General features: G+C 48.1%; 1 protein-coding gene across 1 annotated transcript in view; it reads left to right on the forward strand.

Moving 5' to 3' along the window:
* Nucleotides 1-8,487: 8,487 nt before the first annotated feature.
* CPXM2 (carboxypeptidase X, M14 family member 2) overlaps nt 8,488-16,185 on the forward strand; it is a 153,060-nt gene continuing 145,362 nt past the window's right edge. The window contains exon 1 of the mRNA XM_033180031.1: nt 8,488-9,118. Within this exon, the coding sequence (XP_033035922.1) occupies nt 8,815-9,118 (304 nt within the window). The 5' untranslated portion in view covers nt 8,488-8,814. The remainder of the gene's footprint in view (nt 9,119-16,185) is intronic.

Consider the following 16,185-nt stretch of genomic DNA (forward strand, 5'->3'; position numbering starts at 1 on the left):
TTTTCCTATCAGGACTCCTCTCTTTCTTCCTTATGTATCATGGATATTAATTTTTTGACCAGGTGCAGTGGCTCATGCCTGTAATCCCAGCACTTTGGGAGGCCAAAGCAGGCAGATCACTTGAGCCCAGAAGTGTAAGACCAGCCTGGCTAACATGGTGAAACCCCTTCTCTACTAAAAATACAAAAATTATCTGGGCATGGTGGCGAGTTTCTGTAATCCCAACTACTAGGGAAGCTGAGGTAGGAGAATGGCTTGAACCTGGGAGGCAGAGGTTGCAGTGAGCCGAGACTGCATCACTGCACTTCAGCCTGGGTGACAGAGTGAGACTCTGTCTCCAAAAAATTTTTTTTGGTTAGACATTGCAGGTATTATCTCCCAATATGTTATCTGCCTGTTCATTTTGTTCAGTGTGTCCTCTGTAGAACATTAATCTTTTATCTTGATATAAGTAACCTCATTAATTCCTCCTCTTCTTATTTTTGCCTTATGGTTTGTGCTTCTGAGGTTTTTATTTAACAAGTTTTTCTCCATCTCTAGGTTACAAAGATATGTTTATACACTTTCTATTATTGTTATGGTTTCACTTTTCACATTTAGTTTTTTAATCCATTTGGAGTCCACTTTCGTGTGTGGTAAGGATCCAGTTTTACTTTTTTCCATAGAGAGAGCCAAGTTTCCCAAGGCCACATGGTAAAGAATCCACCTTGATGTGTAACAGTCTCATATTGTGTGTTGTTCCCTAAATATTACACATAAGTCTGTACCTAAGCTCTCTATTTTCTTACATTGGACATTGGTCTGTCTATTTCTGTGCCTAAGTCCTTCCTTCCTTCCCCTTCCCCCCAGAGTCTCACTGTGTTGTCCAGGCTGGTTTCAAATTTCTGGGCTCAAGTGATCCTCTCACCTTGGCCTCTCAAAGTGCTGGGGTTAGAGGCATGAGCCACCATGCCCAGCAAGAATTGGATCTTTGATCCCAGGTTGCCCCATGCAAAAGCATAGGTGTCTTTCCATTTGTTCAGAACATCTTCAAACAGATGCTCTATATTATGAACTGCTTTTCTAATTCAGATAATTCATTGATTTAGATCATCATACAACCTTTTTCTTTTGATCTATTGACATGATAAATTACATAGGTAGATTTTTCTACCGTCTAACCATTTCTGTATTCCTGAAATAAAGCCTACTTAATTATACTTTATGGATTTTATGTATACTTTATGTATTTTAAAAAATAAGCTATTGGATTCAGTTAGCTAATATTTGACTTAAGATTTTTAATGTCTATATTTATAACAAAATGAACCTTTTATATTATTTTCTAATAATTTCCTTCTCTGATTTTAGAATTAAGATTACATTAGCATAATAAAATTATCTAAGTAGATTTCCCTCTTTTTCAATTTTCTATAAAAGAAAACTTTCAGGCCGGTTGCAGTGGCTGGTCCCTGTAATCCCAGCACTTTGGGAGGCTGAGGCAGGCAGATCATCTGAGGTCAGAAGTTCAAGACCAGCCTGGGCAACATGGTGAACCCCCATCTGTACTATGAAAAAATACAGAAAATTAGCTGAGCATGGTGGTGCAGGTCTATAATCCCAGCTACTTGGGAGGCTGAGGCAGGAGAATCGCTTGAACCTGAGAAGTTGATGTTGCAGTGAGCCAAGATCGTGCCATTGCACTCCAACCTGGGCGACAAGAGCAAAACTCCATCTTAAAAAAGAAAAAAGAAAAAGAAAAAGAAAAAGAAAACTTTCTATAAGGTGGGAATTTCAGCTTTTAAAAAAGTTTAATAAATTCAACTGGAAAATTGAAAAATGATCTGGAACTTTTGTTTGTTTGTTTATTTGCTTTTGGAGACAAAGTCTCACTCTGTTGCCCAGGCTGGATTGCAGTGGTGTGATTATAGCTCACTATAACCTCAAGCTCCTGGGCTCAAGCGATCCTCCTGTCTCAGCCTCCCAAGTAGCTAAGACTACAGGTGCACACTATCACTCCTGGCTAATTAAAAAGATATATATTTTTTGACGCAAGGTCTCACTGTGTTGCTCAGGCTGGAGTTCAGTGGCTATTCACAGACGTGATTATAGAGTACTACAGCCTTGAACTCCGGGGCTTAAGCGGTCTTCTTGCCTCAGCCTCTCAATTAGTTTGGACTACAGGTGTGTGCCATTGCGCCTGGCTTAGAATTTTTTTTTAATAAAGACTGACTGCCATTTTAATTTATTTAATATTATTGGTCTGTTCAGGTTCTCTATTTTTGTGTCAGCTTTAGCATTTTATATTTTTCTAGGAATTTATTAGATTTTCAAAGTCATTAGGTTCATTAGTTTATTACATTTTTAGTCTCTATCCTACCAAGTTCAGTGTCTCTTGTGTGGTGGGGAGAGGCAGAGATGTTCTCTTGCAGAAACATCAGTGAGACCCCTGGTTTGGGGTCTGATTGCCCGACAGTAGACTACAGGTGTGGGCAGTCTCTCCCAGCCCTGGGGCCTCATAGAGTGTGTGGACCAACTGCATTTGACACTGCTGTTTCAGAGAGCCCTGCACCTTGACTGAGAGGATAGAAAGCGGGATGCCTAAACTCAGACCTTCCAAACCTTTGCTTCTGACTCTGGGCCAGAGCATGGCAGCCCTGCCCATATGGCAGTGATGGACTGGAGGCCGGGGGCTGGGGCAGCATCTTCCTCTGCTTTGCTTCTTGGCTTCTCACACGGAGTTCCTCTTCATGCAAATCTCGACTCCATGGAGATGATTGCTTCTTGTCTTTCAGGCTTCGTGCATTAAGTGACCACAGAAGCAGCTCCAGAACTTCTAAATTTAAAGAACTTAGATCTCGAGCACTCCTGATGGATGGAGAGGCTTGAGATTTACTGGAGACTAAAGCCACCCCCACCCGTGACCACCCCAGGGTGCCCATGCTGCACCCTGACACACTATGCCACTCTGCCTAAGCGCATCTCGGGTCACCTGATGGGCCACCATTCCCTTTGGCTTGAGACTGTAACATGAGTGACGGAGGTGGAAATTTTGGAATGAAACAGTTGGGGGTTCAACTGACTTGATCACTTGTTAATTACATGACCTTCAGCAAGAGACTTAGCCACTTCTAGATTCCTCAGCTGTAAGACAGGGGCAGCTATTCTGCCCTCACGAAGCTTTGGGAGCATAGTATCAGTCAGGGACCCAGCAGGAAACAGAGGCACACACAGATGACAGGTGAATTAAATGAAGTGCAGAGGTGTGGGCAGGGATGTGGAGACAAACAGTGATATTGAGGCTAATGAGTGGAGGCTCAGGCTGTCAGGAAGTCATGTTCCCCCACAGGACTGCAGGGCTAGAGTTGAGGAAGTGGGTTTCAGGGAAGCCCAAGGATCCAGCCACCACCAGGACCCCTGGGCCAAAGTGGGTGGGGGGCATGGAAGGGTGGGGGTGGAGGAAGGGGAAGAAATACCCAGAACTCTTTCTCCTCACCTTCCTATCTCCATTGGTCAATCCCAATCAGAAACCAGATGGCAAGGGGACTAATTTACAAGGGCCTCCCAGTCTTTCAGATACAGAGGCAAGCCCAGAGGGCTGGAGACCGAGGGAGTGCAAACAGAGAACCCAGCTTACAAAGGTCAAATGTGATCACTCCTGTAAATGATCCTGCACATAGTAGGTAGACAAGAAACACCGTGCCTCCAAGGCCTTTCAGCAGGCTCCGGTGTATCCGGTGTTCAGTGTCTCCCCAGGTGCCTGTTCCTGTGGTTTCTTAAGAACTTTCACAACAGCGTCTTACTGTTTACAAATGGAATATCTCATGCCAAAGCAAGTGTCCCAAAGGCCAAATTGAAAATGAAACCACAGAGTAGAGATAATAGTGAGGAGAGGAATGAAGTTGCAAGAGGGATCCACGAACTAAGAATAAGGCTTATCAAAAGATGCCAAATGTACAGGGTATGGGAGTAAGAACAAACATGCTGAAAATTAAATATGAAATGGGTAATTATGTAGTAATGAGATTGAGGACATTACAAAGGACACTGCCATTTAAACTACCACATCTCAACACAGTAATGAACGAGAAAAACCCTCCAGCTTTGTAATTATAATGATAGTTGCCATAACAACTTAGTATCTCTCTCCCTGTGCATCCATCTCAAGACTGTATTTTTAGTAATGGCTGTGCCTGAGTATGTGTTTTTCTTTATATAGCAGCTAATTTTTCAAATTAATGATCTTTCAAAAAAATTCCATTTTCATTCTCTCTGAAAGTGTAAGAGTCTCAGGGATAATTAGGGAAATGAGCAGGTGTGAAAAGTCCCTGATGAAAAATGCTATAAAAATATTGATGTCTTGACAATATTTGTTTCAACAGCATGTTCTCTGGACCTGCACACTCTATTGTTCCTTGCCAAGCCGCTTAACATAAATCCCCTCTGTGGGGCTCATAAATATTTGAAAAATTATTAGCCGTGTACGGTGTTTGAGGATTATTAGACAAGTATGGATTTATGTTGTATAACAGAAACTGGCTTAGCAGAATCCTGTCTAAGGGATGAATGAATGGACAGACACGGGCTTATTTTGCTTAGCGGAAGTGCACTTAGCAGATTCTCAACTGAGGCAAAGAAACAATGGTTGACTTTAAAGAACACCATTTGAAGAACTCAGAAACCAGGGGGGGATTCTGAACTGCCATTTTGGCTTCCCAGTTTGCCCCCATTGCTACCCCTGACTGGAGTGTCTGGTTTATGGCATGGCTGACACCCAGGGAGAGTCAGTGCTTTCTGGAGCTCCACTTGCCCTATGCAGAGAGACTCACAGCCCCTCCTGAGGGTTCCAGTCCTGAGTTATATAGACAAATTATTAGACTGAGAACAAAAAAAGTCTTAGAGAGAAACATTCTTTGGCTGATGCCATGAAAGACTCTAGGCAAGATTAGTTACGCAGAAGGGGTTATTGAAATTTTCTGTGTTTCTTGTACTCTGCTGGTTTCTGTGGAAGATGCAAAGTTAGCATATTATAATAATCACAGAGCTTATCAGTGCTGTGCAGAAGGCCATAAAGAGTCTGTCTTGGCCGGGCATGGTGGCTCACGCCTGTAATTCCAGCGCTTTGGGAGGCCGAGATGGGTGGATCACCTGAAGTCAGGAGTCTGAGACCAGCCTGGCCAACATGGTGAAACCCCGTCTCTATGAAAAATATAAAAATTAGCTGGGTATGGTGGTGGGTGCCTGTCATCCCAGCTACTCGGGAGGCTGAGGCAGGAGAACTGCTTGAACCCAGGAGATGAAGGTTGCAGTGAGCCAACACGGTGCCACTGCACTGAAGCCTGAGTGACAAAGTGAGACTCTGTCAAAAAAAAAGGGAATCTGTCTTATGGTTGTTGCCCAGTGGTGAGAGGAAAGAGCCAAGTTTGAGTGAGCTAGTAAGCCTTGACTCTCACCCAGAGGGGTTAGGTTTACATGGGATTGGTTAGCCCTGCAGATTCTTCGGTCAGGGAGCACGGTTGTTAATGGGTGTTTTGGTTGGTGAGCAAGTTGTTTATGGGTGTTTAGGGAGAATGAATGGCTTGTTGCCTTGAAGGAAGGGTGAACGGCAGGTCAGAGAAGCCCCAAAGCAGGGAGACCTGCCGAGCATGGATTCCCATCATCTGCCATGGGTCTCTGAACCATGGGCTGAGTGATGGGCAGCGGGAACGAGGAAGAGGCAGATTAAAGAATGTGTGCCATGAGATCAGCAGGACTTACTGCTATGTATTAGAAGATGAAGGAGAGATGGGGCCAAGATGACCAGGGAGGTCTTCATCTGAGAAACTGAAGAATGCAGGACCCTTCCAGACAGATAGGTGAGAGTTGGGAGGAAGGATAAGGCTTGCAAACCAAGAGAATGAGTTCAGCTTTGCCACCCTATGTTCCTAAACTTCATGAGCTCTGACTGTGCGTTGCACATTTCCAGGACAGGCAGCACCAGAGAGAGGGAGCCAGAGGTAGACAAAGGATGCTCCAGGAACAGTGCCGTAGGCTTCTGTGTTGGGAGAACTGGCATCAGTGTAATCTATTCTTGTTCTATTTGTTCTGCTTGCTTTCATTATGTGTCTCTCCAGGGAAAACAAACAAGGAAGCATTAATAGGGAGAGCAGTAATAAGTGGGACTCATTTCTTTATTCCAGGGACATGTTGAGAGGCATGTTTCGGTGGGGCTTTTTCTGGACACTTACCAGACACTGCAGAGCGGGTATATGTTATGTTACCTAAGAGGTGCTGAAAAGCAGTAAAATGTCTTCAGGACTCATGGGTTTGAGGCCACTGAGATGTATATGTCCTGACTTTAAATATTGGGTAAAGGCAATAGAGCAGGGTTAGTCCTGGCCATCACTAGCTTGCTGTGTGTCCTCAGGCAAATCTGGGTCTCAGGATCCTATGTAAAATGAGAGGGAGAAGATTCATTTTAAATTTGGACGTGATCAGAATTACTTGAGGAACTTCTTATATATGCTAGTGCTTGAACCCACTCTTTAGGAGATTCTGAAGGTTTGGGGTGCAGCCTGGGTGTCCGTCTGCTGTTGAGCAAGCTCTGGGGGTTCTGATGGAGGTGGTGCAGGGCACAGTCCTGGCCTGGGCAGCCTCTGTAGTCCCTCTGGCCAGGATGCCAGGTCAGCCTCTTGTTAGTGCTTCATACAGCTCGCTGGAACACTGGGTGTGCTGCTTGCTGCTGGAGCCGCTTTCTGTGTCATCACTGAAGACTCTGTCGTTGTCTGGAGTGCCTGGCTTCAGATAAAACTGTCCCCAAGAGTGAGCCCTGGGGATAGGTCATGGAGGAGGGTGGGCGGGGATCCAGGAAGGGGCGGGGAGCAGAGAGTGGTGGGTGGGGAAGGGGACCCTCCTGCCCTCTCACCCTGGAGACTTCTGCTGGCTCTGGATTCCGGAATGTCCTAAGGGTTTGATAGGCAGGACCAAGGCCTCCTGGTCCCTGCGGACAGGGCCTGCCTCAACCAGCAGGCTCCTCCTCTCCCTCTGGTCATTCTGCTTTGACCTTCAAACTGGAAGCCTGGAAGACTGGCCTAAAAGATGGCCTGATTGAGTGGCCTGTGCAGAAAGAGAATGAGAGCCTTCCTGGCCCAAGCCCTGACCACTGTGGAGTCTCAGGAGCCCCCACTCTAAGGAAGTCCTCACTCCAGGGCAATGATGAGGCCTTGCCTTGGTGCCCTGACTCAGCTCAGTGGCATCCTAGGATCATATCACAGGCCTAGAGGAACTGGGAAGGTGACAGGCCAATGCAGGCTTGAGGGTCAGTCTGTCCCTGTAGTACACTCCATGAGATCCCAAAGACATGTATACCTGAATACCTAGAACAAGAGATAGTTAGGGAACCTGGCAAAAAGTTAGGGAACATGGCAAAATGGACTTTGCCGATGTGGTTAAGGTCACCACTTAAGAGAGGATGACTATCCTGAATTTTTTGGGTGGGCCCATCTAATCACACACTCTCTTAAAAGTAGAGAATTTTCTCTAGCTGAAAGGCAAAAAGATGTGGCAGGAAGGGAAGAGATTTGAAGCTGCGTCATTGCTGGCTCTGAGATGCAGGGCCCACGTGCGAGGACCAGGGAGAGGCCTGGAGGAGCCTGCAGAAGACATGAGGAGGAACACAGGCAGCCAGCAGGAGGAAAGGCGCCTCAGCCCACAGCCAGCAAGTGAACTGCACGTCAGTCCTACTATCGCAAGGAGCTGAATTCAGCCAATACCTGAGTGAGCCCGGAAGTGGACTTTTCCCCAGAGGCTCCCCTAAATGACCCAGTCCTGCTGACCCCTTGATTTTGGCCTGGTGACACTTGCATCGGCCTTCTCACCTGCAGAGCTGTCAGAGAGGTGTTGTTTGAAGCCACTGAGTTTGTCGTCGTTTGTTACAGCAGCAAGGGAAACGCATGCAGTCCTTTGGCTCCACATAAAGAATCTATGCAGAGTTGTCCAAAGTGGGAGGCCCTTTCTCAAAGGATCCTCTGGGCCAGAGCCTGCTCTTGCATGAACCACAAACCCTCTTGTGACCTCTGGATGGCTGCCCTGGGGTAACATCACTCTCTTTCCCAAGGCCCCACAGAATCAGTCTCAGATGGGAGGGGGCTCCTCCAGGGTCCCTAAGCCCTGCTCCCAGGGAACTTTACTCCCAGAAACCCCCGGAACCTCAGGAATTCCTCATTCCCAGTTCCTGAAACAGAAGCATGGCTCGTGGGAAGTCCATGTCTGCGGGATGGTCAGCACACGGGGCAGGAGTTTGAGAGCTGGAGGCTGCTTGGGCTCTGATTTCCTTTAGGACCCCGGGCCAATCTTTTCTCCTCTCAGGTCACATTTCTCCACCTGTAAAACAAAGGAATGGAACAGCGGGCCTCAATGTTTTCTTCTAAGATTGAAACTCATTCGCGTCTCTGGGGAAGCAGGCCCCACGTTGGCCGGCCTGTGGGGGAGGGGAAGGGGGCTGGAGACAGACTGCTGGGCGCAGGGGGCTTTCTTGGGCTTGGCTGCTTGGAACACCTGCCTCCAAAGACTGGCCACGGCGGGTCGCGGGGAAAGGGAGGGAAGAAGGAAGGGCGGGGCCGGCCCCCCTGCGCCCGCCCCGCGCCTCTACGCGCCCTTGTTGGCCCCGGACCAGCCCAGCCCAGCCCAGCCCAGCCCCGCGGGCCGGTCACACGCGCAGCCAGCCGGCAGCCTCCCGCGCCCCGCGCGCCGCTCTGCTGTGCCCTACGCCCCTGCCCCGCGCCAGCCTCTGCGCCCGCAGCCCGCCCGGCGCTCCTGGTGACAGTGACCCTGCCCTGGGCGCGGGGCGGAGCAGGCATGTCCCGCCCGGGGACCGCTACCCCGGCACTGGCCCTGGTGCTCTTGGCAGTGACCGTGGCCGGGGTTGGAGCCCAAGGCGCAGCCCTCGAGGACCCTGATTATTACGGGCAGGAGATCTGGAGCCAGGAGCCCTACTACGCGCGCCCAGAGCCCGAGCCCGAGACCTTCTCTCCGCCACTGCCTGCGGGGCCGGGGGAGGAGTGGGAGCCGCGCCCGCAGGAGCCCAGGCCGCCAAAGAGGGCCACTAAGCCCAAGAAAGCTCCCAAGAAGGAGAAGTCGGCTCCGGAGCCGCCTCCACCAGGTAAGGAACTTTCTGCGCTGGGCAGCCCGAGGGGGCGCCGGTGGTTGCGCGCCTCCAGGGGACAACTGGCTTCTCCCCTCTGTGTGTCGGGGATGGGCCAGTCCCGGGAATCTCCCTGTTGCCGCCTCTGCCTCCCTAGGGACTGTGTCTGCGCTTCCTGCGGGCCTGCCCAGCTTCCCAGAACTTGACCTTGACCCTGACACGCATTTCAGCTCTGCCTTATACCCTTAGGTAAAGAGGGAGCTGTGCAATTGGGAGGCTGCCTGGAGAGTCAGAGTTCTTGTTTCAAGCTTGAAATCCCCTGAGCTAAGGATCTTTCTGCTGGATACCTCTTACTTCTCTGCCTACTTCTTCAATCCTCAAATGCGGCTGAATTTCCGCTTTGGGGATATGGATGGCTGGCTGTTTTGGCAGATGGCCTTCTGGGGAAAGTTCTGCCAGTAGGCCTTTACCCAGCTGTGTCCCTTCTCAGCTCCGTCCCTCCCACTCTCAGTGGGCCCCTTGGGTCCTCTGCCCGGCTGGGGCAGGATGACACAGCCTCCGCTGGGGAGTCTGTGCCTGCAGTCTGCTGCAGCCTGGACTCTGGCTTGGGGGCTACCTGGCTGCCTGCGGTGCTCTGTCTTTCATCCAAGTCTCATACCCTTCTCAAATCCATCTTCAGTTTCTGCCAACCCCATTTTCTTAGGAAAATGACTTCCATTAAATGACGTAGTTTATTAACCACCTTGTGAAGTGGGACTTTCTCTAGTTGTTCCAAATGTTCTTTGCTCAAATTGCAGGGGCTGCAGGCCTAGTATTTCAAGAGTAGGGCATGAGCAGGAATGTGGCCAAATTCTCTGGCCTCACAATGGCCTTTCCTGAAAGGAGATACGTGCGAGTGCCACCGTCACAGGGCTCCGAGTATGGAAGGCATTGTCTTTGGTTAAACTGCTCATGGAAGTCAGCAGCTAGGGCAGTGGGAAAGTGGAGGAGGGGTGAGGACACAGAACTCCTGAAAGGGTGGACCTATCTGAGCATCCCCCTTTGCGGAGGCCCTGGCATGCTTTCATTTGTGGACAACTTTGAATGGGCGAGGATTTCTGGGTTGTGTGACAACCCTGAACACATCCAGAATTTCTAGTGTCTCAGGGAGAGTTATGGGAATTCAGATGTGTAAGAGCCACTGTGGCTTAATAACAGGATTAGGAGTGGGAAGAGACTCATATTTGTAGAATGTAGACTGTGACTCCTTTAGAAACTTTATGTGCCAGTTTCATTTAATCCTTTCAGTGGCTCCGAAGGGTGGGTGAGGCTCAGACAGTTTAAGTAACTTGCTCAGTGTCACTTGCTGGCTTGGGAGATTTGAAAGCCTTTCTGCTGTCCTTTTAAATTCAAGGCCCTTTTGTTTTGGTAATTTGAATCAAATCCATGTGCATTCTAGTTTTTTTTTTTTCGTGCCTGCAACATGCTTAGCTCCACCCTGGGCATGGTAGGGTGGTATAGGCAGGAGACATGTATGTTGGGTTCTGGCAGTCCCTGGGAGTGGTGCCAAGGGGGAAAGTGGAAGGAGTCCCAGACTGGGAGTCTGAAGACTGGGCCTAACACCCATGTTTAGGGCTCATCAACTCGGGGATCTGGGATCATGGCTCTGTTTCCTGAGCTTTAACTTCATCATCATTTGCAAATAGGAAGACTGCACCTACCACCTCGCTTTACTTTGTCGATTGCTGTAAAAACCTTTTAACGAAAGCCTCCAGTGTGCCTGCCAGCTTCTGTGCTAGTCTTCCTGTGAACCTTTCATTCATTCCACAGGCTGTTACAAGAACCTGCTGAGCACCGGTGCTGGGGGAGATCCTAGGAATGGGGAGAGCAAGACAGTCCTCTTCCCTGCCCCCCCACCACGTGGAACTAGCTGGGGACTCTGAGAAAGTAATCGCAGTTGTGCAGCTGGGGGAGCTCACTGAATCTGTGGGGCTTGGGTAATGCTTCCCCGAAGAAATGATGTTTAAGACTTGACAAGTAAGTCAGATTTTATCGTCCTGGGGACTCGTACAAGTGACGGGACATCATTCCTAAGATAGGTTTCTTTCCCTACAGAAAACATCTCAGAAAGTCACAACCGGGCCTGAGCAGTGTCCACAGACTAATGTGTCTGCAGACTCAGGGGTTACATGGGGAGGTGACTCTCTTTAATCCTTGGAGAAACAGCTGTTGCCACTCTTGGAATGGGGTCTCTGGAGGAGAAATCAGAATGTAACCTGAATATGCAAGAGAAAGCTCATTTGCTTTTGGGAGGCCATCTTGCAGGTAGAGACAGGCCATGGGGGAGCCTGTTTCTTTGGTGTCTAGCCTCTGCTCCTGCAGGACGCCTTGCCCAGTTCAGCATGGCCCTGGCATCTACCGGGATCTCCAAGCCCCATACTGAAAACATGTCTTCAGAAAACCTAGAGACTCAGATCAGAGGCCTGCTGGGATAGCTGTCTCCGGACCTGCTACCATGTCAGCCTTGTTTCTAATGAATTCTGGGGGGCTTTTTTAGAGCTCTCCTCAACCATGGCAAGACATTTATCTCATATTTTTAACTCCTGTCCTTTTTATTTTGGTATTTGCTCAGCAGAATCCTCTGCCCTGGACCAGAATGGGAAGACTGGTTTAAGCATGAACTTGGTTAGGGGAGTCAGTGACAGTTTTGTGCAGTTAAACTACACTAGGAGAAAATTACTTTTTTCCACTTTAAGTAGTGGCTTGATCTATATGCTGCTCATGGTGTAACAGAAGCACTTATCTCCGCATTGGATTGTTTTGGAATATCTTAGGAAGTCACTTACATAGGAAGGAACATTGGACTGTGGCCTGGAGTGTTTAATGCAAACTTCTGTACTTTGCTTCACTGGGTGGATGATGCAATGCTATGTACCAGGCACTGAGGTGGGAGTGAGGGGTTCAATTTAGAGATGCATAAGAGTATAAAAGCATATATAACTAATTAAAAGTCTATATGTACTTTATCTTTGCAGATGATAAAATATTTCCCAGATAGCTTTTGTCTTGCATAAAAGTGAGTTCAAGGAAAGATGTATTCAGCAAGTCATTTCCCAGTGAATTTCCAAACAGGCAGATTTTCTATGTGGTAGGCCCTAGAAGGGAGCCCTCTTTTAACCATGTAGGGGGGTTTATGCAAGGAGCCAAGGGCATTGGGGATTTGATCTTGGTGTGGGTTCTGGCTTTGACCATTGGCTGTTCTTTCACACCACCACAGAAATGCCCAGTGGGCATACATGCTGACGTTCATGGAGATGCTTGGAGAACTGAACCCTTTGACTAATTGAGAATATTGCATTTTCCACGAGTGGCTGACAGGTTTCCGGAGAAGTAGAGCCCCAATATGCTAAAGAGAATGAAATCTTTAAAAACATTTATTTAAGTTTTTATTTTGAAATAATTATAAGCTCACAGGAAATTGCAAAAATAGTACAGTGAGGCCCCATGTACCCTTTATCAGCTCCCGCTAATGATAACCTCTTAGATGATTCTAGTACAAGATATTTCAATCTTGGCAAGGTTGATGTTTTGGGCCAACCATGTGTTTGTGTGTGTGTGTGTTGTGTGTGCGTGCCAACAGAGGAGGAAGGGGGTTGCCTTCCTGTGCATTGTAGGATGTTTAGCAGTGTCCCTGGACTTGAAATTGGATGCCAGTAGCACCCTTCCCTGTGATGTGACAACCAAAAATGTCTCCAGACATTGCTAAATACCCCCAGGGGATTGAGAATCACCATTGTATACAGTATCAAAACCAGAAGGTTGACAGTGATACTGTTAACTAGATTACATGCCTTACTCAGATTTGACCAGTTCTTGCATGCATTTGTATGCATGTTCTCTGCAGTTTTTATCACATGTCCAGGTTCATGGAACCACCACCACTATCAGGATGTGGAACTGAAGAATCTTTTTCTTAGGTCGCAGTCGGATTTTGGTACTGTACAATGTCTGAGGTCCTCATTGTGAATACTCATCCATCCCAGAATTTTAGAACTCTAAGGAACCTAAGGAACCTAAGTGGAAACTGAGCACAGATTCTTGCTTATTGCAAGATTCTAACAGTGAACCGCCCAGCCTCTGCTCACAGGCTTCCATGGATGGACTCTCACCATTCAGTGGATGAAGAGTACTTCTTGCTAGAATGTTCTTCCTCATATGGGCTTGACAACGTTCTGCTCTCTAATTCCATTTATTTAGCTGGTTCAAATCGAATTTCACGGTTTCTAGATCCCTGCAGTTGGAATGATTTAAGGCCACGGGAGTGACTCTCAGGTCCTCAGTTTTCGTTATCCCAGGGTTAAGCATAAGATAAGGGGCCACATTTTGCACGTGCAAGTGGATTTGGGGGTGTCTTACTTTGCATGCCATCTTCAAATTGATGACCCTGGTTTGCAGCCATATTCCTTTTGAAGAATAAAATAGAACAGAAAAATAAACCATAGTTATTGAACTTACCCTTTTCTCCCACTTGGCAGTGACAATCAAATCAAATAATAAGCTGAACTATTGATTTGAATGAGGGATTTGAAGATTTTATTTATTTCTCTTCATTGCACGTTGGGTTAGAAGTAGGCTTGGATATGTAGTCTTTAAATTTGAGTTTCTGCTTGGTCCTTTGTTCATAGCTTTCTTCATGCGCTGGTGACAATGCGCCACTGTTTGAATGTGGCCAAACCCACATCACCGCCATAGTCTTGAGCCCATGGAATTTGCAGAGGGGGCAGTGAGCCACGTTTGTGTGTCTGTGCTCAGAATAATTGAGTTTGCATTTTGTACTGTGCTGGGCCCCAGTTGCAGGGGGAAATAACCAAAGAGTTGTTCTTTGAGCATATTTAGTTGTAAACAAAGACTTTTCTGTTGTGCGTGCTGTGTGCCAGTTGGTGAAAAGGGCTTCACATTTAAGCTTTCCTTCTCTTTTCGGGGCGGTTTGCTGCATTTGGCTTTTGGATAGAAATGTCTTCTCCTGGGCAAAATGGGAGTGTAAGGATTAGGAGGCTGTGTTTGTAAATATTTCAGTAAGTACTTTACAAAGCAATCACAATGCTACTAGCATACCTAAACAATCAACAAGCAATCCTTAATGTCAAATCATATGCTCATTTTAAGAGTTAAATCCAAAGTGTTTTGTCCAGGTAAACTCCCTACAAAATTCCAAGGGGAGGACGTCATTTCCTGTACATTAGCAAGCAGCTTTCTAAGACACCACCTCCATTTCCAAAATGCTTTCCAAAGTCAACTATTAATGCTGGCAAATTTCCTCTTGCCTGTGCCCAAGGTTCCAGAAACCAGGGCTCGCGCCTGGATAGTAAAGGAGGACACTCCCGTGTTTGCAAAAGCTGGCCTGCATGCTGTGGTTCTTAAAAACAGCCACTGTGTTTTCTTTATGCCCCCAGTGTCCATGGCTGCCAGAGCGCATGGCACCTTTAGCATGGGGACAATGGCAGCCTAGCCCTGGAGCCTTGACTTTTGAGGTGGGGGTTTTCTCTGGATGTCCCTGAGGGTCCAGGGAGGCTGAGCTCTCAGGCTTGGCATCTCCAGCAATGGCTCTGCCCTCTGTGGCCCTCTCAGGCCCCAGCCACTGCAGCTACCTCTCTGGGGTCACAAAACCCAGGAAATTAGGGTTTCTTTGGATGGCCCCTGGAAGGGATGGTATCCACATCTGGCTGGCAGCCAGTTGGCTACTCATTGGACATCATAGGCTGGTTGACATGGCACAAAACACCTTCAAGTGTTAATTTAAGCCCCTGATGTCACAGATTTGTATGGAATGCCTGGTTCGTGCTAGGCACAGGTAGGTGCCCCATGGTGAGTTTTTTCAGGATTAAGAGAGGGCTGAGGTCAAAGTCTGGTTCTGCCACTCACGGGCATTTGTGACTTCTCCAAGCCTCAGTTCCTCACTGTGGCATGGGAACAATTAATAACCCAAGCTTTTGGAGGAAGTGTGTGATTGGATGGGTCAATGCCCAGCCTCCCAGCCTCCCAGCCTCGAAGCCTCCGGAGGGGCAGCTCAGAGGTGTCTCCCCTCCCAACCCCACCCTGAGTCCCCAGCCAGGTTGAGTCCCCATTGGGTCCTGCCAAACAACACAGCCTAAATTATTGGTGTTTCCCCTTTCCCCTTTTCACCTGTGCTACCTGAAATCTCCTCCCAGATACAGCACTGTGCCCAAGGCCTTCTTGTCTCAGGCTCTGCTTCCAGATGGAATCTAAAACGAGACTGGCAGGTACCAACAGCTCCCTGCACAGTGTCTGCACACACCCACCTGCTGCTGTTACCGGGGTGTCTCTTTAAAGGCAAAGGACTCTATTTGGTTGCAAGTCAGAAAGGCGGCTGCAGGCTGCACAAAGGGTGAGAGTGGGAGACCACAGGGCACTGCTGCCCCAACCAAGCCCACTCTTCCTTATGCCCAGATCTGAGGCCAGGTCTTCTACATGAAAGGCTGACCCAGAAGAGGGCAGGACTGACCAGGCAGGTTTCCCAGAGAAGACACAATGGAGAGAGAGAGAGAAAGAGAGAGAGAGTAAGAGAGAGAGACACAGAGAGAGACAGAGAGAGAGAGAGACAGAGAGAGAGAGGCCATGGGATTTTGATGGGTTGTTCGATTGATTGATTTTGGTCTAGTTTTGGTAAAAAGTTCTTAGACAATTTCATGAGTACCTCCATGTCCAGCCCACAGCCTCCCCTCCAGCTCCCATCAAGGTCATTGAGATGGATGGAAGCCAGCGCATCAGTCCACTGTTCAACTCACCCTTCAGGACCCACTGATCCCCTGGATTCTTATTTCCTTTGGGAGCTTCCTGTCCTCAGAGTTGGATAAGGGTGCAGGCAGTTCCTCCCTGTGTCATGGCCCTTTCCCTGCCAACATCACACAGAGCAGGCGTTTCTCACTGCTTTTGTTTAGATTTTTGTGTTCACCTGTGAAGTTCTCCTGGCTCTCCTGGTGTGAGTGTTTCCAGCAGATCTGGTGTGTTTGTGGTGATTTAGCCTTAATGCTGCAATTCCTTAATGCAATTCCGGGGAGCCCCAGAGAAGCTCTTTGGTCATGTCT

This window comes from Trachypithecus francoisi, unplaced genomic scaffold, assembly GCF_009764315.1.
Source record: "Trachypithecus francoisi isolate TF-2019V2 unplaced genomic scaffold, Tfra_2.0 Contig01579, whole genome shotgun sequence".
Lineage (NCBI taxonomy): Eukaryota > Metazoa > Chordata > Mammalia > Primates > Cercopithecidae > Trachypithecus > Trachypithecus francoisi.